Source organism: Ranitomeya variabilis, chromosome 6 (genome assembly GCF_051348905.1).
Source record: "Ranitomeya variabilis isolate aRanVar5 chromosome 6, aRanVar5.hap1, whole genome shotgun sequence".
In the NCBI taxonomy this organism is placed as follows: Eukaryota; Metazoa; Chordata; class Amphibia; order Anura; family Dendrobatidae; genus Ranitomeya; species Ranitomeya variabilis.
In genome coordinates this window covers 230,248,419-230,270,524 of record NC_135237.1, presented here as the reverse complement: position 1 = coordinate 230,270,524, position 22,106 = coordinate 230,248,419, and the positions used below count along the sequence as shown (strand labels likewise).

General features: G+C 43.5%; 1 protein-coding gene across 1 annotated transcript in view; it reads right to left on the bottom strand.

Annotated features, from left to right (window-relative positions):
• SLC6A19 (solute carrier family 6 member 19) overlaps nucleotides 1–22,106 on the bottom strand; it is a 752,476-nt gene that overhangs the window by 408,635 nt on the left and 321,735 nt on the right. Inside the window, exon 5 of the mRNA XM_077269478.1 lies at nucleotides 15,980–16,090. Coding sequence (XP_077125593.1) covers nucleotides 15,980–16,090 — 111 coding nt within the window. The remainder of the gene's footprint in view (nucleotides 1–15,979; nucleotides 16,091–22,106) is intronic.

The following is a 22,106-nucleotide window of genomic DNA, read 5'->3' as shown; positions in this document are numbered from 1 at the left end:
AAAAAATTGTTTGTTATAGTGTAACGAGCACTGTTAAAGGAATGCCACTAAACGTAGATAACCACTACACTGGGAAACACCAGATTTCCTCTTTACAAGATATGGACGATGATGGTATTGATGACTACTTTGAAATTTACAAAATCCACACCAAGAAGATGAAGATCACAGCTTCAAAACATGTGCAGAAAAGGCCGGGAATGTCATTTTCTCTTGGGCAAGCTTTCCCTCTTACTAAAGTGGTACCGAATGATGCATACACAGCTCTCATGTCTATTTAGCGTGAGATAATTGAAAGATGATGTATTCTGTTTTGTCCATGTCCACTTTTTGAAAGCGAACAGAAAAGAAGGATGAAATAGCGTGAAGACATGATTTTGGTCACCAAGGAGGTGATGTCAGGTACAGATAGGTAGATCTGTGTGTCATCGGCATATTGATGATATGGCAAATCGTGCCATTACATCAGCTGCCCCAGGCCGAAGGTGTAGATGGAGAAGAGTAGGGGTCCTAGAACTGAGCCTTGGGGAACACCAAAAGACCGGGGTCAAAGTGAGGAGGTGGTGTGGGAGAGGGAGACACTGAATGTCCCTGTAACAGCCTGGTTGTTTTTTAAAGACTGTGCTGATAAACCCAAAAAGGCCATTTGCACCAACAGCCATGCCCGCAGCAGCAGGGGTAGCAAAAATCCCATCGTAACCACCACAAGCATGATCATGCACATGGTAGCAAAGCACCTGACTTTGTTGGTTGAACACAAGGCTCCATGAACAGTGTCTACGGGTGATACCACTGTTTCTTCCGATGTAGTGCGTGCAAGCCAATCCACTGTCCATGGTGCATTTTAAGATGCCTCATGCCCTGCATCTGCAGTTGCACACAAACTGAAATAGCACCATCAACAAGCACGTCCACGTCCTTGTCCCAGCGCAGCGTTCAATTGTCCATACACCAGTCCTTGTACAGCAAGCCGAAATACGCAGCCAAGGCCACAGTACTAAATTCACACATTTGCGCTGGAAATGTTGCATTTTAGGCCCATGGGAGACGTAAGCTTTCCGCAACCTGATGGTGGTGACCATCACAAGGTACTCTTTACCCAGCCGCCACAATTTACCCAGCCGCCACAATTTTTCCCGGTCTGCTGCCACGACACCACACAAGCAAGAACATGTCCCACAACATTAGCCGTGCCCTCCACAATACTGTTATTGGGAAAGTCTACCTAACCACAGGCACGTGGACAAGTGCTTGTGGTCAGGGACAGTATATCTCACTAACGGCACACTGGAGTAACATAGTGGAAGCCGGGACCCAGTCTGTCCTTGGGATAGTGCACATCCTCCAAACTCTGAGTATTGCAGGCCCTTCGTCAATCTGGATTGCCCCCACAGTCTACAGCTCCTGCACCTCCTCCTCCTTCATGTACTCTTCAGCCTCCATCTCCGAAAGTAACACATCAGTCACAAGCTGGAAGCACTGCAGCATGGCCTCAGCCAAGCGGCAACAGGCTGTGCTGAAGGTAATAGACTGTGACAAGCCACACAATGATGAAGAGTTGTGGAAAGCTCTGAAAGAGCAGGCAGATCTGTGGCTGACACCGCTCAACCTACAACCATGCATGGTCGTGTGTGACAATGGCTGGTACCTGGTGGCTGCTCTGTGTTGAGGCAAGCTCACACACATGCCATGCCTGACCCATGTGCTTAACATCATTGTTGAACATTTTCAGAAAAGTGACACAAAGGTGCCAGATCTGCTAGGAAAATTACGAGGCTCTGCGTACCCATTTTAGAAAGTCAGCTAGAGCTTCATCTGCCCTTGCCGTGATTCTGCAGCCCTTGCAGCTTCTGGCTCACCGACTGAAGTGTCATGTCCTCTCCATGCATTTGAACTCTACACTGCATATTTTGGAAAGGACTTGTGAGCAGAAGAAGGTATTTGTAGACTAACAGCATCATCAAGGCCTTAGGTATTTGGTTCTGACTTCACACATAAGATCTCAGGAGTGGACATGGATGTCAGACATATGTACCGTCCTCCAAAACTTTGAGGAATTCACAAAGATGGTGATCGGCAATGATTCCATAATTAACATCTCCATCCTGCTTCTCTGGGTTCTAATATTAATATTTATAGTTATTTATATAGCGTCAACATAGTTACAGTTTCAAATACAACAGCCCTAAGTAACAACGATAACAATACAATAATTAAACAGAAATCAAACTACCCTGCTTGTGACAGCTTACAATCTACACTAAGTAAGAACGATAACAATAATTAAACCTCCCCCAAAAAAAATGCACGTGACAACTTGCAATCTACAATGAGGTGGGGAAGACAAAATCTACAGAGGAATGTATTTTCAATTATGTATTTACATTGATATTACTGAGGTTTGTCAAAAGTCATGGAGGCCTGAAGACAAGGAGGAGGAGACCGTGGTCAGTTGTCCTCTTGGTGAGGACATGGAAGTATCGACTGTTAGCAGTCTTGCACGCATGGCTGAGTTTATGTTGCGCTGCCTTTCCCATCACCCTCGCGTTCTCAAAATTTTAGGTGACAGGCAATACTGATTGTTGACAATTCTAGACCCATGCTACAAGGAGAACTTTATATCTCTTATTCCACAGGCAGACAGGTGTACTACAATGCTGGAGGACCATAGGGTCCTTTTTGCTGAAATGCTAAAAAAATTCCCATCTGAAAACGCCAGAAGAGGTCACAGTTCATTGGCCAAGCAAGGAGTACAGGTGAGAGAGACAAAACTGCCATCCAGCAGAGGCAGTGGAACACTGACAAAGTTCGGGGAGAATTTTCTTAGACCCTCCTATCACCCTTGCCCTGAGGCGTGGGGGACTCTCACAAGGAGTGCTTTGTTTGGGAAAATGCTGAGGGAGTACCTTGCAGACCATACCAACGTCCTCTGTCATTCCTCTGTGCCCTTTCATTATTGTTTTGCAAAGCTGAACACAGAGCATGAACTGTCTCTCTCTACTGCGAACGTGGTCTGTACTCCCAGTCATTGAGCACATCGTGCCTCACTCTCTTGCGGTCACTGTGAACATGGCTCCTCGCTTTCTGGCAGTACCGCTTTTATTGGAGGGAGCAAAAGCCTTCGTAATACAGAGACAGAGTACAACACAGCCCAAGAGTTCACACTCTGCTCCTCAGAATTTCTATGTGCGCAGTGACTGCCTCTAGGCAGTAGATGATGATGGTGGTAGTAGTAGTTGGAGCATTTAACACAGTCATGAAGCAGCTATAACAACTTGAAAGAGAAGTATTTTTAACGAGATACCACACTGTTCCTTATGTGGCCTGTATTTTTTATTTTTTTAAACTAAAACAGTGTACCGAACTAGGGCAAAAGACAGCAAACAAAAGCTGAATGTAGGCCTGAATTTCCACAATTTGTAGGCCACAAATACATCAGACATCTGACAGCGATAACACACTGCCAAATATGTGGCCTGTATTTTTTAAATGCAAAAGAATGCTGTATATAAGTAGAGTAAGAGACAGCAAAAACAGTGGAAAAAACGGCTTAAATGCCCAAACTTGGAGCACTCAGATATATGAGGGCTGCCACGGAAATAGCACACTGGCAAATATGTGGCCTTTTTATATTTTTTTAAGCTAAATAGTGCTGTATATGTTAGGGCTAGCGAAACGCACCAAATAATAAAGAGGTAAATATGAGGTGGGTTCGCAGTCCGGGGTCCACCATGCAGAGATGGTACCTGCTGGACTCTTGTTCACACGTGGGTTAGACTTCACCCTGTGTGAATAGTAGCAAACTCTGTTGCTTCACAGAGCCACCAAAATATGCTGCGCCCTGTTAACAGTCAAGACACTAGTGGGATCCCTATGAATCACCCCCACTAATCTGGTGATTGGACTCGCTCTGATGCTCGGTGGCTTTTGAGCCCGCGCCTGAGGATGCCCCGAGTCAGATGCAGAGTCCAAGCGGGAATTCCCACCCTACACTGACAGGCTGTCCGGAAAGCGCACTGATTGCGCATGATGCCGTATAAGCGGGCACTGCTAAAGGCGCTGTAACGTGTGCTAGGTGGGCAGGTAGCACTGTCAGGCGCTAAATAGCTTCCACCATTCGTGAGCAGTCAACAACAATAGGAATGGGAATGATTAAGGAGCTTTCATCCATCGACAGTCATTCATCTACACACACAAGTTATCAAGTTTATACTAGCAAATGGCCATGCAGCCATGCAAACCTTTTATAGAGGAAGCTCTCTGGGACCTTCCTATTGGTCCAATAGGAGCTGCTACAGAACCTGAGCATGTGACCCCTGACCTCCAATGAGAAGTCGACCTTTGGGCATGCTCAGTAGAGGAAAAGCAGGACTTAGTCCCAGGAACAGTGCTGGTTACAATGGCTGAGCCTGAAAGGGCAGCAGTAACCAAGCACACAGTATCTGCCTGAGCCAGATGCTGGGACTGACGTCTCTGCTGAGCAGGCTCCACTACGACTGGATAAGAATGGGAGACCACAGCAGAGGTAGTTTGAGATTCCCCCTGTGCAGCGGCGGGAACTCGACACCTAACAGTATATAATTAGAGTAACAGACAGCAAAAAAGTGGTACACCGGCCTACAATGCCAAACTTGGAGAACACAGATATATGAGGGCTGTCACAGAAATACCACACTGGCAAATATGTGGCCTTTTTATATTTTTTTTATGATAAATAGTGCTGTATAGTATTAGACAGCAAAAAAAAGTGGTACAGCAGCCTACAATGCCCAAACTTGGAGCACGCAGATATATGAGGGCTGTCATGGAAATACTACACTGGCAAAACTGTGGCCATCTTATATATTTTTAAGCTAAATAGTGATGTATATAATTAGAGTAACAGACAGCAAAAAAAGGGGTCCACCGGCCTACAAAGTCATATACACTCCATTACGCCTTGGAACCCACATACTGGATGGGCCCATGAAAATCCACTTCACAATATGCATTTTGCACTCCCGTACTCCTTTGTTTTACACATTGGCAGCAAGGCCAGCCCTGCTGCATAGGTATATGCACCCCATTACGCCTTGGAACCCACATACTGGATGGGCCCATGAAAATCAACTTCACAATATGTATTTTGTACTCTGTACTCCTTTGTTTTCCATCAGGCGACATTATTCTTCTTAAAGGGCCATTATTAAACAGTGGGTCTTCTAAACTGTTGTGCCCTGCTACCAATTCATATGCACCCCAATAAACCTTTGAACCCACATACTAGATGGGCCCAGGAAAATCCACTTCACAATATGCATTTTATACTCACGTACTCCTTTGTTTACACATTGGCAGCAAGGCCACTGCATAGTCATATTATTATTTATTATTATTATTATTATTTATTATTATAGCGCTATTTATTCCATGGCGCTTTACATGTGATGAGGGGTATACATAATAAAAACAAGTACAATAATCTTGAACAATACAAGTCACAACTGGTACAGGAGGAGAGAGGACCCTGCCCGCTAGGGGTCACAATCTACAAGGGATGGGTGAGGATACAGTAGGTGAGAATAGAGCTGGTCGTGCAGTGGTTTGGTCGATTGGTGTTTACTGCAGGTTGTAGGCTTGTCGGAAGAGGTGGGTCTTCAGGTTGTTTTTGAAGGTTTCGATGGTAGGTGAGAGTCTGATATGTTGTGGTAGAGAGTTCCAGAGTAGGGGTGATGCACGAGAGAAATCTTGTATGTAATTGAGGGAAAAGGAGATAAGAGGGGAGTAGAGAAGGAGATCTTGCGAGGATCAGAGGTTGCGTGCAGGAAAGTACTGGGACACAAGGTTACAGATGTATGGAGGAGACAGGTTGTGGATGGCTTTGTATGTCATGGTTAGACTTTTGTACTGGAGACTCTGGGTAATGGGGAGCCAGTGAACGGATTGACAGAGGGGAGAGGCCAGGGAATAACAGGGGGACAGTTGGATTAGTCGGGCAGCTGAGTTTAGAATAGATTGGAGGGGTGTGAGAATGTTCGAGGGGAGGCCACAAAGCAGGAGGTTAGAGTAGTCGAGACGGGAGATGATGAGGGCATGTACTAGGGTTTTTGCAGATTATTGGTTTAGGAATGTACGGATCCGTGAAATATTTTGGAGTTGAAGGCAGCAGGAAGTGAAAAGGGCTTGGATATGTGGTTTGAAGGAGAAATCAGTGTCAAGGATTACCCTGAGACAGCGAGCTTGTGGGACTGGGGACAGTGGGCAACTGTTTACTGTAATGGATAGGTTTGTTGGAGGGGTCGCGTGGAAGGATGAAATAGCGGACAGACATTGAGGGATTCTGGTTAGTAGGGTGGTGATATCTGGTCCAGAGATGTAGATCTGTGTGTCGTCAGCATAGAGATGATACTGAAAACTGTGAGATTCTATGAGCTGTCCCAGGCCAAAAATGTAAATGGGGAAGAGCAGGGGCCCTAGAACTGAATCTTACGGGACTCCGACAGATAGGGGGCGAGGTGAGGAGGTGATGTGTGAGTGGGAGACACTGAATGTCCGGTCAGTTAGGTATGACGAGATCCAGGATAGGGCCAAGTCTGTGATGCCAAGGGATGAGAGGGTCCGCAGCAATATGCACCCCATTACGCCTTGGAACCCACATACTGGATGGGCCCATCAAAATCCTCTTGTATTTTTTAATAGTATCATGGTTCCCTTTTACAGAATTATTTACAGGAGAATTTGGCAATTTTATATGGCATATTTTTAACACTAAGGTTCAGATACGGCTTTAAGTAAGGCTAATACTTGCAATACAATGCAATTTTATTGCAAACTGCAAAATTCAAGGAATAGTATGATTGAATAGTGTGAGTGCCTGCACTTTTTTATATGTTAACATACAAAGATTAATAAGTACATATAAGGATTAAATACATATAGTGATTACGTATATGTAAAGATTTACTACATACAGTGTACTTACATCATCAACAAGAGGTTTTTAAACATCATCCATCTGCAATATCAGTGCAGCAACACCAAGACATGGAACCCCTGGGAGATTACCTACACTGCATGGGCGTCCCCAATTATGCAGGTATGAGCACACTATACATGTACAGGTACCCCAGTTTTGGCATCTGTAGTAACTCTAGTTTCACCCAGCCCTTCAAGTGGCCAGCTTTCAAGGTTGTATGAAACTAAAATATCATGGAGTCATCAGACGAGGGGCCATATACCCCTAGAATATAAAAGCCACAAGGATTTAGATCAAACCACCACAGGCAGAGTTTCAGTAAACCTTAATGTTTTGCAATGACACACAGCAAAGATATAGAGGCTTAGAACTGTTTGTTAAGTGAATAAACAAACATTTCTTAAGATTGTGCCACCATGAGCATTGTCTGTCACATCTGTAAATGTTTTACAAGAAATGCAGCTATGTGATTGTCTTAATGCATTTGGTATACAATATTTTTATCTGGATTCCAAATCGCCATTTGTATATTCACCATTTGTACATTTGAAGCAGCCAAAGTTATGGCTCTCAAGGAGAGAAACTAATATAGTAGACAAAGAAATATTTGTAATGAACTACTGAGCCAAACTAACAGCATAGCTTTATCAAATTTATATGAATTGTATTTTGTCCAATGTGAGTGGATCGCCCCCATAGGGCAGTGGGGTACTCGGTACCGGGTCCTTCGGGTCTCAAGGGGGATGTCACGGTGGCTGACCCGGTCCGTGGCCCTAGGGACGTCTGTGTAAAAGGGGGAAAGGTCTTTAAAGGGATAATGTTCGTGATGCCACCTGTGGTATTCGGTCAGAGTGACTGACGCTGCTTAGGGGTCCGCTGGGGTGATGTTATGGCAGCTAGATGGTATACCTTCCCACAGGTGAAGTGTATCCCCAAGGCTTCCCAGACTGTAGATGGTGGATGGTGTGAGGCGCAGTGAAGAACCAGGACACAAGGTTGCAGTCTCTTAACTTTTTACTGTAGGCTTCAGCATCCACAGTCCAGAGCACCAGATCACAGGGCAGGCAGAGTCCGGCCAGTCTGAAGGCAAATCCAGAGTCCCCTTATCCAGGTGGAAATCAGTAGCCTTCCTCTACTGCCTGGGTGTTGTAGTACCTTACATTCACATAGTGTCAACATATTTACAGTTTCAAACACAACAATAATTAAACAGAAATAAAACTACCCTGCTCGTTGCAGCTTACAATCTACACTAAGTAATAACGATAATAATAATTAAACTGAAAAAAAACCATCCTGCGCGTGACAACTTACAATCTACAATGAGGTGGGGGAGATAAAAACTACAGGGGAATGTCTTTACAGTGATGTATTTACAATGATATAACTGAGGTTTGTTGAAAGTCGTGGAGGCCTGAGGACAAGGAGGAGGGGAAGACCATGGTCAGTTGTCCTCTTGGTAAGGACACGGAAGTATCGACTGCTTGCAGTCTTGGATTAATGGCTGAGTTTATGTTACGCTGCCTTTCCCGTCACCCTCGCGATCTCAAAATTTGTAGACCCACAGTACAAGGAGAACTTTATATCTCTTATTCCAGAGGCAGACAGGTGTAGTACAATGTTGGAGGAGCATAGGGTCCTTCTTGCTGAATTACTAAAAAAATTCCCATCTGAACATGCTGGCAGAAGAGGTCACAGTTCGTTGGCCAAGTAAGGAGTACAGGTGGGAGAGATACAACTCCAATCCAGCAGAGGCAGTGGAACACTGTCAAAGTTCAGGGAGAGTTTTTTCAGACCCGCCCATCGCTCTGGCCCTGAGGCATGGTGGACTCTTACAAGGAGTGCAAAGTTTGGGAAAATGCAGAGGGAGTACCTTGCTGACCATACCAACATCCTCTGTGCCCTTTAATTATTGTTTAGTAAAGCTGAACACAGATCAGGAACTGTCTCTCCCTACTGCGCACGTGCGCTGTACTCACATTCATGGAGCGCAAGGTGCCTCGCTCTCTGGCGCTCATTGAGCACATGTTTCCTCGCTTTATGGCAGTACCGCTTTTATTGTCTGGAGAAAACACCTTCATAATACAGAGACAGAGTACAACACCGCCCAAGCGTTCACACTCTGCTCCTCAGACTTTCTATGTGCGCATTGACTGCCGAAACTCCGAAGATGATGATGGTGGTAGTAGTAGTTAGAGCATTTAAGACAGTCATGAAGCAGCCATAACAACTTGAAAGAGAAGTATTTTTCAAGAAATACCACACTGTTCCATAAGTGGCCTGTATTTTTTATTTTTTTATGCAAAATAGTGCTGTATATAATTAGAGTAAAAGACAGCAAAAACAGTGGAAAACCGGCCTAAAATGCACGAACTTGGAGGACGCAGATATATGAGGCCTGTCACAGAAAGATCACACTGCCAAATATGTGGCCTGTATTTTCTTTAATGCAAAATAGTGCTATATATAATTAGAGATACAGACAGCAAAAACATTTGAAAAATGGCCTAACATGCCCAAACCTGGAGCAAGCAAATATATGAGACCTGTCATGGAAATACCAGACTGCCAAATATGTGGCCTGTTTTTTTTAAAATACAAAATAGTGCTGTATATAATTAGAGTAACAGACAGCAAAAACAGTGGAAAAACGTCCTAAAATGCCCAAACTTGGAGCACGCAGATGTATGAGGCTTGTCACGGAAATACCACACTGCAAAATATGTGGCCTGTATTTTCTTAATGCAAAATAGTGCTGTATATAAGTAGAGTAACAGTAAGGAAAAAAAGTGGAAAACCGGCCTACAATGCCCAAACTGTGAGCACGCAGATATATGAGGCCTGTCACAGTAAAACCACAGTGCCAAATATGTGGCCTGTATTTTTATTTTAATGCAAAATAGTGCTATATATAAGTTAAGTAACAGACAGGAAAAAAAGTGGGAAACCGGCCTACAATGCCCAAACTTGGAGCATGCAGATATAGGAGGCCTGTCACGGAAATACCACACTGCCAAATATGTGGCCTGTATTTTTTGTAATGCAAAATAGTGCTGTATATCAGTAGAGTAACAGACAGCAAAAAAAGTGGTAAACCGGCCTACAATGCCCAAACTTGGAGCATGCAGATATAGGAGGCCTGTCACGGAAAAACCACACTGCCAAATATGTGGCCTGTATTGTTATTTCAATGAAAAATAGTGCTGTATATAATTAGAGTAACAGACAGCGAAAACTGTGGCAAAACTGCCTAAAATGCCCAAACTTGGAGCACACAGATATATGAGGCCTGTCACGGAAATACCACACTGCCAAATATGTGGCCTGTATTGTTATTTCAATGAAAAATAGTGCTGTATATAATTAGAGTAACAGACAGCAAAAACTGTGGCAAAACTGCCTAAAATGCCCAAACTTGGAGCACACAGATATATGAGGCCTGTCACGTTAAACCACACTGCCAAATATGTGGCCTGTATTGTTATTTCAATGAAAAATAGTGCTGTATATAATTAGAGTAACAGACAGCGAAAACTGTGGCAAAACTGCCTAAAATGCCCAAACTTGGAGCACACAGATATATGAGGCCTGTCACGGAAATACCACAATGCCAAATATGTGGCCTGTTTTTTTGTAAAATGCAAAATAGTGCTGTATATAATTAGACTAACAGCAAAAACAGTGGCAAAACAGCCTAAAATGACCAAACTTGGAGCACGCAGATATATGAGGCCTTTTTTGGTGAATTTAACCCCCCAAAAAAACAGTGGTGCAAGGCTAGTACACACAACTATGCTACGTATGCCTGACAAACTATGATTTTTAAACAGGCCTCAGTCTGACAGAACAGACTGTATATTTTTTTTGGGGGGGGTGAATTTTTGGAAAAAAAAAATACAATAGGTACATAGTAAAGATGCTGCAGTAGCAGCAGACAGTTATGAAGCTTTGGAAGGGATGCAGTGGAAGCAATGTACGCACATACAGTGCATGCAGGCCTTGCACTGATGTGGATATGCCATGCCCTGCCTACATAGTGCTGCAATATCGGGACCCACAAATTAGTCCTAAAAAGGACTGTTGGTTTCTCAAGGGTTGTGGATTTAACAGTTGCAGACCTACACTAACTATAAAAACCACGATTCTGACCCTATCTCGGCAGCACCTCTCCCTACTCTCGTTGAATCTTGAGCTGAATGCGTCGAGCAGGACGGCGTCAGGTCTCTAAAGTCCGCCAAAAATGCTGGGTGGAGACCTCATTTCCCGCAGAGTAATCCAGGAAATGCTCGATGCTTGCCAAGTAGACCGAGCATAGTGATACTCGGGCGAGTAATGAGTAGTGGCGAGCACGTTTGCTCATCACTAATGCTCTGTAGTGTGTGTGGCCTTAAAGTGCCTGCACGACCGCCCTACAATGCCTGGGCATTGTCCTGATGAGGTGGCGGATGGTCTCCTGAGGGATCTCCTCCCAGACCTGGACTAAAGCATCCGCCAACTCCTGGACAGTCTGTGGTGCAATGTGACATTAGTGGATGGTGCGAGACATGACGTCCAAGTTGTGTTCAATCGGATTCAAGTCTGGGGAATGGGCTGGCCAGTCCATAGCTTCAATGCCTTCATCTTGCAGGAACTGCTGACACACTGTAGCCATATGAGGTCTGGCATTGTCCTGCATTAAGAGGAACCCAGTGCCAACCGCACCAGCATATGGTCTCACAAGGGGTCTGAGGATCTCATCTCGGTACCTCATGGCAGTCAGGCTACCTCTGGAGAGCACGTGGAGGGTTGTGTGGCCCTCCAAAGAAATGCCACCCCACACCATTAATGACCCACTGCCAAACCAGTCATGCTGAAGGATGTTACAGGCAGCAGATCACTCTCCATGGCGTCTCCAGACTCTGTCACATTTGTCACATGTGCTCAGTCTGAACCTGCTTTCATCTGTGAAGAGCACAGGGTGCCAGTGGTGAATTTGCCAATCCTGGTGTTCTGTGACAAATGCCAAGCGTCCTGCATGGTGTTGGGCTGTGAGCACAGCCCCCATCTGTGGACATCGGGCTCTAAGACCATTCTCATGAAGTTGATTTCTAACCATTTGTGCAGACAAATGCACATTTGTGGCCTGCTGGAGGTTATTTTGCAGGGCTCTGGCAGTGCTCCTCCTGTTCCTCCTTGCACAAAGGCTGAGGTAGCGATCATGCTGCCGGGTTGTTGCCCTCCTACGGCCCCCTCCACGTCTCCTGGTGTACTGGCCAGTTTCCTGGTAGTGCCTCCAGCCTCTGGACACTACGCTGACAGACAGCAAACCTTCCTGCCACAGCTCACATTGATGTGTCATCCTGGATGAGCTGCACCAGCTGAGCCAATTGTGTGGGTTGTAGAGTCTGTCTCATGCTACCACGAGTGTGAAAGCACAACCAACATTCAAAAGTGACCAAAACATCAGCCAGAAAGCATTGGTACTGAGATGTGGTCTGCAGTCCCCACCTGCAGAACCACTCCTTTATTGAGTGTGTCTTGATAATTGCCAATAATTTCCATCTGTTGTCTATTCCATTTGCACAACAGCATGTGAAATTGATTGTCAAACAGTGTTGCTTCCTAAGTGGACAGTTTGATTTCACAGAAGTTTGACTTACTTGGAATTATATTCTGTTGTTTAAGTGTTCCCTTTATTTTTTTTGAGCAGTTTAGTTTATTTATGAGTTATTACTTTTATACTCTTAAAAAATAAAATACCGGTAATTTGTTTTTGTGTTGCTATATTCTGATAGCTTTTTTGTGTATGACAAGATGCAAACCTCATTTGTCCCATTTTGGGATACAGATGACTTTTTGCTACACTTTTTGGAAGGTGGAACAACTAAAAAGCATTTTTTAATCAAACTCACTTTTTGGTTTAAAAAACATCCCACTTTGTTAGGTCATGTGCACACGATGCGGATTCTGATGCGGATTTTTCCGCAGTGGATTTGCAAAATCAGGAGTGCAAAACCGCTGCGGTTTTCACTGCGGATTTTTGTGCGGTTTCTTCTGCGGATTCCTCTGCGGGTTTTCAACTGCACTTTCCTATTGGTGCAAGTTGAAATCCGCAGAGGAATCCGCAGAAAGAAGTGACATGCTCCCTCTTTTTTTCCGCAGAGAATCCGCGCGGATTTTTCTGCATCGTGTGCACTGCGGATTTTGTTTTCCATAGGGTTACATTGTACTGTACACCGTATGGAAAACTGCTGCGGATCCGCAGCGTCAAATCCGCTGCGGATCCGCAGCAAAATCTGCAGCGTGTGCACATAGATAGATATTCCACATGTTATACATATTTTACTGCTATTTCTAAATAAAAAAAAACACACTTTAAAAAAGTCTGAGCTATAACTTTTTAATTTTTCCATACATAGTGTTGTGTGAAGGCTTCTTTTTTGGAGAACAAGGTGTAGTTTTCATTTGTATTATGGTTGGGTTCATATGACTTTTTCATCAATTTGTATTCAATTTTTTTGTATAGTGGATGAAGATATGTAATTCTGGCATTTTTTTTTGTATTTTACTTTTTTGCATTCTACGTGCAGAATAAATAAGAACCTGCTTAGTACGGGGTCCACACAAAACCAATTTATAACACTTAAAAACTTTTTTATTACGTTATTTATTAGTTTTTCAAGGAGACTTGAGTATGTAATTCTTTGATCACACTGATAATGCCCTGAACTACCGTACTCGTGTAGTATAGAGTATTATAAAGTCCTTCAGTGTCTCCGGTTTCCATAGCACCGATTGTCACCCCGCAATTAGCACGCAGAAGTTGGAATCATCAACTTCAACACTATTCAGAAGATAATATACATTTTAATGTATAATATATTAATATAATATTAATATAAATAAATATTGTGTGTTCTGGGGGAATTTCAAATTTTGCATTTTTCATCTGATCCGATGAGATAGGATGGTATCATAGATTACTCCTTTTTTATTGGTACTAATATTACTATTTGTTTCTTTCCTATTCTGCCTTTTTCTCCCTAAGGGCCTACTAGGCTCAGGTAGGGAGAGTCTACATCTGAGCACGGTCACCATTGCGCAGGTGTAGGGTGCCAACCTCCGCAGCAAGGTAGGAATACATCAGATACATTTTAGGGTCTATCTACTCTTTCTATCTTGTATACCTTCTTGGTTAGATGACTATTTTGGCCATATCATTTCATTTTATAGAGTATTTGTTCTCTTTTTAATATATTACTAATAAAAGTGATGTTTTATATATGTAATCTCCTAAATAGTGATGGTTGATATTTTTGTATCTCTTACACTAGATAGTGTTAAATCGGTGAACATAAAATACAGAGGTTGATAGAGTAGCAGAGGATGCGATCTCCCTTTATCCCACTCTTACATGCAGTGGTTTCTATTAACTGTGACATACAATATTGAGGAGCTATAAATACTGATAGCGCTCAATTCCTTCTGCTATATCTTTCCTAGCAGGTAGAAAAGAACACTGTAGGCAGCGACAGCTCCAGAGATACACTTCCTTTTTATGTCTTAAGGGCTCATTCAAAAGGCCATGGTTTTTCATGTATGCAAAAAAACAATCTGAGTATCATTAGTGCTTTGGATCAGAGTTTCATCAACATTTGGTCAGTATCTGTTTTTACCATCAGTGTGTCATCAGTGATTGTCACATATTTATAAATAAATAAATTGCAAATATTTTCTTTTATTGGTAATTTTGATCCATGACTACAATAAAAAATGAAAATGTATCTTTGATTTTTTTTGCAGACACATGGACATGTGAATAGCATTAAAAAAACACAGACATGTGAATAGTACCATAAACTTTAAAGGTTATCTTTCACCAGGTTTTTGCTACCTCATTTTAGAGCAGCATAATGTAAGGGCTGAGACTCTGATTCCAATGATGTATCACAGATTACTGTGTGAAGCAGTTGTGACACAATCAGAGGTCAGAGTTCTTAGCTGTAGCATGAAGCTAAGCTGAGAAAGCTAACTTCCCCCACAACAGGCTCCTATGTACATTGTCTATTGACAGAGAGCTGCTTATCAGAGGAGGGGGCTGAGTCTGGGCAGTGATGATGTCCTGGTGATAAGACCTTCATTGTAAGTAAACAAAACAGCCTAATAAATGACACATCCCTGAATTAAGTGTTTTAACCCATACCTCATGCAGTCCTCAGAGTACATAGGAAAGACCTGTTGACAGATTCCCTTTATTGGGTATGTGTTCTGTCTGAGAATAAGACAGATAGAACACGTACATGAAAAACAGACTTCTGAATGAGGACTAAGGCTATGTACACACGTTGCGGATTGGGGTGCAGAATTTTCTGCACAAAATCTACATCTCCTGGCAGAAAACACAGGTGCGGATTTGATGCGTTTTTTGTGCAGATTTACTGCAGATTTAGTGAGGATTTCATGAGTATTTTACCCCTGTGGATTTCTATGATGGAACGGTGCAGACACGCTGCAGATCCGCACAAAAGAAGTGACATGCTCCTTCTTTTGATCCACAGCGTTTTCCATGCGGAATTTTCCGCACCATTAGCACAGCATTTTTTTCCCCTATTGATTTACACTGTACTGTAAATCACTTTGCGGATCTGCAGCGTTTCTGCATGGAAAAAAAACGCTGCGGATCCGCAGTAAATCCGCATCGTGTGCACATAGCCTTATGGAAAGTGTCATGTACTTTATGGTAGGACATGAAAAGCAAGTGAGGTAAAGGGATGTTCTTCAGCCGCATATTTGGAGCATGCCTGGAAACTGGAAGGCTCGGACAGGCTAGGCAAACACAGGAAAAACATGCACACTCCATACTGAAGTTGTCCCTGTTTGGATCTTTAAACAGGACAACAGTGTTGTGTACCAAGCAGAACGAATAACAGAGCTTGAAGTTTAAAGTTGTAAACATCTTCACCTACAGAAATAGACAAAATTAAAATTCTTACATTTTGAGATCATACTAACAAAGAGTATTTGTAGCATAATAGCTGTACTTACATCTGGAGTGAATAAGTACACAATTCCGCTTACTGAACCCTTCAGTGTTAGACCTCTTATAAGGAATATAGTGAGTACCACATATGGGAGTGTTGATGTCACATAAACAGCCTGGAAAACAAGATCAATCAGGTCATAAAAGGGCAATTTTTATTTTGTTTACATTGATTTTTCTTTAGCAATAATTTTTGCATTTTTATTTTCTCATATTACCTTCAAATATATTTTTACTCAACAATAAAACCTTATTGTAGTTCTATTCAACTTGCTAATGTATGCATCAATTCTCTAAGTCACATTAATTCAAGTAATACAAAATACAGAACTTGTTTTACTTTAAAAATGTGGCTAGAACTTGTACATTAAAAAATATACGTCTGAATGTGCCATATATGGTTTTAACGATGTCTAGTACTAGTATTGTTTTGAACAGCTGACATGTGCCCGCAATAGCGGCGGGTGGAATTGCGATCCACCTGTCGCTATTAACTAAATGCCGCTGTCAAACTCTGACAGCGGCATTTAACGCGCGCTTCCAGCAGTGATGCCGGAAATACGCGCACTGGTGACCCCCGTAACGTGACCAGGGGACATCGGTTCGTCGGCAGGACAACCACAGGTCTCAAAGAGATCTCTATGGTTGTTGATGCCGGATTACTATGAGCGCTCATAGCAATGCTGTAATTCTGCTACATAGAGGTGATCTGAGTATGGCTCTTATGTAGCAGAGGCGATCGAGCTATGGCATCTTCTAGCCTCCTATGGAGGCTATTAAAGCATGGCAAAAGTTAAAGAAAAATAGATTTAAAAATATAAAAATAAATTAAAAATATATAAAAATTCAAATCACCCCCCTTTCGCCCCATTAAAAAAAAAACAATAAAAAAAATCAAACATAGACATAATTGGTATCGCCGCGTTCAGAATCGCCCGATCTATCAATAAAAAAAAAGGAATAACCTGATTGCTAAACCGTGTAGCAAGGAAAAAATTCAAAGAGCCAGAATTATGTTTTTTTGGTCGCCACGACATTGCATTAAAATGCAATAACGGGCGATCAAAAGAGCGTATCTGCACCAACATGGTATCATTAAAAATGTCAGCTCGGCACACAACAACTAAGCCCTCACTCAACCCGAGATCACAAAAAATGGACATGCTACGGGTATCGGAAAATGGCGCAATTTTTTATTTTTTTTAACAAAGATTGGAATTTTTTATCACCACTAAACATGTTTGGTGTCTATGAACTCGTAATGACCTGGAGAATCATAATGGCTGGTCAGTGTTAGCTTTTAGTAAACCTATCAAAAAGCCAAACAAAAAACAATTGCACTTTTTTGCAATTTCAACACACTTGGAATTTCTTTCCCTTTTTCTAGTACAAATCATAGTAAAACCAATGGTGTCATTCAAAAGTACAAGATGTCCCGCAAAAAGCACGCCCTCACATTGCCATATTGACAGAAAAATAAAAAAGTTATGACTCTGGGAAGAAGGGGAGCGAAAAACGAAAACACAAAAACGAAAAAGGGCTGCGGCGTTAAGGGGTTAAAATTTTCCAGCTTTATAGGTGAGGGTCTAATCAGTTAGTGCATGTTTAGGCCTGTTTCACACGTCAGTGGCTCCGGTATGTGTGGTGACAGTTTTCTCACATACCGGAGACACTGACACAGGTAGACACATTAAAATCAATGTGTCTCTGCAGATGTCAGTGATTTTTCGTGGACCGTGTGTCCGTGTGCAAAACACGGAGACATGTCAGTGTTCGTGGGAGAGCACGGATCCATTAAAGTAAATGGGTGCGTGTCAACACGTACCACACACGGATGCCGTCCGTGAGCTGTCTGTGTGCCGACTGAGGACCACACGGACCATGCAGGAGACAGCGCTGGAGTTATGCGCTGTCCCCCCTGCGTGTGGTGCTGAAGCCGGCATTCATTCCTTCTCCCCAGCAGCGTTCGCTGGAGAGAAGGAATGAAAAATCAAGGTTTTTAATTTTTTTGTGTTTAAAATAAAGTTCCTGGTCACCTCCCGCCTCCCACTGTTATGATCTGGTGGCCTAGGAGCGGCATGAGACGTACTCTGGAGAATGTGGTAACTGTACTGACCGCAGACCCTGGACTTAACACCGCAACTAGAAGTAGCCGTGGGATGTACCTACCAATCCTAGACACCTCGACACAGCCGGAGGACTAATTAACCCTATAGATAGAAAAGGGAAAACTATCTTGCCTCAGAAAAAATTCCCAAAGGATAGGCAGCCCCCACAAATATTGACTGTGAGAGGAGATGAAAAAACATACACAGGCTGAAAACAGAATTTAGCAAAGGAGGCCAATCTAGCTAGATAGAAAAGATAGGACAGAGAACTATGCGGTCAGTATTAAAATACTATGAAATGTCCACCACAGATAATACAAAAAACTCCACATCAAACTAAAGACATGGAGGGTAAATCTGCCTCTCCAGAGATTCCAGCTTGGCTGCATAAATCCTTACACAGATAAAGCTGGACAAGAAAAAACATGCAATGCACTAAACCATGAGGCCCACAACATGTGGGCAGAAAAACAAGCAGAACTTATCTTGTAGAAATGAACTGCAAGTAGGAACGACCAGGAAGCGATGTGAATCCTCCAGAAACAATGAACAACTGGCACTCACTAAAGGGTGAAGCCAGACTAAATAGCCCCATCCGAAGTGGACGCACCTGATGACTGCTGTGAAGGACAAACAGCAGCACTACCACTTATAACCACCGGAGGGAGACCAAGAGCAGAACCCACAACAGAATTCACAACAGTACCCCCCCCTTGAGGAGGGGTCACCGAACCCTCACCAGAGCCCCCAGGCCGATCAGGACGAGCCAAATGGAAGGCGCGAACCAAATCGTCAGCATGAACATCGGAGGCAACAACCCAAGAATTATCCTCCTGGCCATAACCCTTCCACTTGACAAGATACTGAAGCCTCCGTCTTGAAAAACGAGAATCCAAGATCTTCTCCACAACATACTCCAACTCCCCATCAATCAACACTGGGGCAGGAGGATCAACAGAGGGAACCACGGGCACCACATATTTCCGCAACAAAGATCTATGAAAAACATTATGGATGGAAAAAGAGGCTGGAAGGGCCAAACGAAAAGACACTGGATTGATAATCTCAGAAATCCTATAAGGACCAATAAACCGAGGCTTGAACTTCGGGGAAGAAACCTTCATAGGAACATGACGAGAAGACAACCAGACCAAATCCCCAACCCGAAGCCGGGAACCCACACGCCGACGACGGTTAACAAAACGCTGAGCCTCCTCCTGAGACAACACCAAATTGTCCACAACATGAGCCCAAATTTGCTGCAACCTGTCAACCACAGAGTCCACCCCAGGACAATCAGAAGACTCAACCTGCCCTTAAGAAAAACGAGGATGAAACCCAGAATTACAAAAGAATGGTGAAACCAAGGTAGCAGAAGTAGCCTGATTATTAAGGGCAAACTCGGCCAATGGCAAGAAAGCCACCCAATCATCCTGATCGGCAGACACAAAGCATCTCAAATAAGTTTCCAAAGTCTGGTTAGTTCGCTCGGTTTGGCCGTTTGTCTGAGGATGAAATGCGGAAGAAAAAGACAAATCAATGCCCAGCTTAGCACAAAAGGACCGCCAAAACCTAGAAACAAACTAGGAACCTCTATCGGACACAATATTCTCCGGAATGCCATGCAAACGAACCACATGCTGAAAAAACACCGGAACCAACTCAGAAGAGGAAGGCAATTTAGGCAAAGGTACCAAATGAACCATCTTAGAAAACCGGTCACAGACCACCCAGATAACCGACATCCTCTGGGAAACAGGAAGATCCGAAATAAAATCCATAGAAATATGCGTTCAAGGCCTCCCAGGGACCGGCAAAGGCAAAAGCAACTCACTGGCGCGGGAGCAGCAAGGTTTGGCCCGCGCACAAGTCCCACAGGACTGCACAAAAGAACGCACATCCCGTGACAAAGAAGGCCACCAAAAGGACCTACTAACCAAATCTCTGGTACCAAAAATCCCAGGATGGCCAGCCAACACAGAACAGTGAACCTCAGAAATCACTTTACTAGTCCATCTGTCAGGAACAAACAGTTTCCCCGCTGGACAGCGATCAGGTTTATCAGCCTGAAACTCCTGAAGAACCCGTCGCAAATCAGGGGAGATGGCAGAAAGAATCACCCCCTCCTTCAGAATACCAACCGGCTCAAGAACCCCAGGGGAATCAGGCAAAAAACTCCTAGAGAGGGCATCAGCCTTAACATTCTTAGAACCCGGAAGATACGAGACAACAAAATCAAAACGGGAGAAAAACAGGGACCATCGGGCCTGTCTAGGATTCAGCCGTTTGGCAGACTCGAGGTAAATCAGATTCTTATGATCGGTCAAGACCACAATACGGTGCTTGGCCCCCTCAAGCCAATGTCGCCACTCCTCAAATGCCCACTTCATAGCCAACAACTCACGATTGCCGACATCATAATTGCATTCCGCAGGCGAAAACTTTCGAGAAAAGAAGGCACACGGTTTCATCAAGGAACCATCAGAATTCCTCTGAGACAAAACGGCCCCTGCCCCAATCTCAGAAGCGTCAACCTCAACCTGAAAAGGAAGAGAAACATCCGGCTGACGCAACACAGGGGCAGAAGTAAATCGGCGCTTAAGCTCCTGAAAGGCAGAAACAGCCTCAGAGGACCAATTCGTTACATCAGCGCCCTTCCTCGTCAAATCGGTCAGGGGTTTAACCACACTGGAGAAGTTGGCAATGAAACGGAGATAAAAATTATCAAAGCCCAAAACTTTCTGAAGGCTCTTCATGGATGTGGGCTGGATCCAATCATGAATGGCCTGAACCTTAACCGGATCCATTTCTATAGATGATGGAGAAAAAATGAAGCCCAAAAAAGAAACCTTCTGTACTCCAAAGAGGCACTTAGACCCCTTCACAAACAAGGCATTATCACGAAGGAACTGAAATACCATCCTGACTTGCTTCACATGAGACTCCCAATCATCTGAAAAAATCAAAATATCATCCAAATATACAATCATGAATTTATCAAGATAATTCCGAAAAATATCATGCATGAAGGACTGAAACACAAATGGGGCATTAGAGAGTCCGAATGGCATCACAAGATATTCAAAATGGCCCTCGGGCGTATTAAACGCAGTTTTCCATTCGTCACCCTGCTTAATACGAACAAGATTATATGCCCCTCGAAGGTCAATCTTAGTAAACCAACTAGCCCCCTTAATCCTGGCAAACAAATCAGAAAGCAAAGGCAAAGGGTATTGGAATTTGACCGTGATCTTATTCAAGAGGCGATAATCAATACAGGGTCTCAAGGAGCCATCCTTCTTGGCAACAAAAAAAAAAACCTGCTCCCAATGGAGAAGAAGATGGCCGAATATGCCCCTTCTCCAAAGACTCCTTAACATAACTCCGCATAGCGGCATGTTCAGGCACAGACAGGTTGAAAAGTCAGCCCTTAGGGAACTTACAGCCTGGAATCAAGTCAATAGCACAATCACAGTCGCTATGCGGTGGAAGGGAACTGGACTTGGGCTCATCGAAAACATCCTGGAAATCTGACAGAAACTCAGGAATTTCAGAAGAGGGGGAGGAGGAAATTGACATCAGAGGAACGTCATCATGAACCCCGTGACAACCCCAATTAGTCACAGACATAGATTTCCAATCCAACACCCGATTATGTACCTGTAACCATGGAAACCCCAGCACAATAGCATCATGCAAATTATGCAACATTAGGAAACGACAATCTTCCTGATGGGCTGGCGCCATGCACATGGTTAACTGTGTCCAAAACTGAGGTTTATTTTTACCCAATGGTGTAGAATCAATGCCCCTCAAAGGGATAGGACTCCGCAAAGGCTGTAAGGGAAAACCACAACGTCTGGCAAATTCTAAGTCCATTAAATTTAAAGCGGCGCCTGAATCCACAAATGCCATGACAGAAAATGACAATAATGAGCAGATCAGGGTCACAGATAACAGAAATTTAGGTTGTACAGTACTGATGGTAACGGAATTAGCGATTCTCTTGGCACGCTTAGGGCAA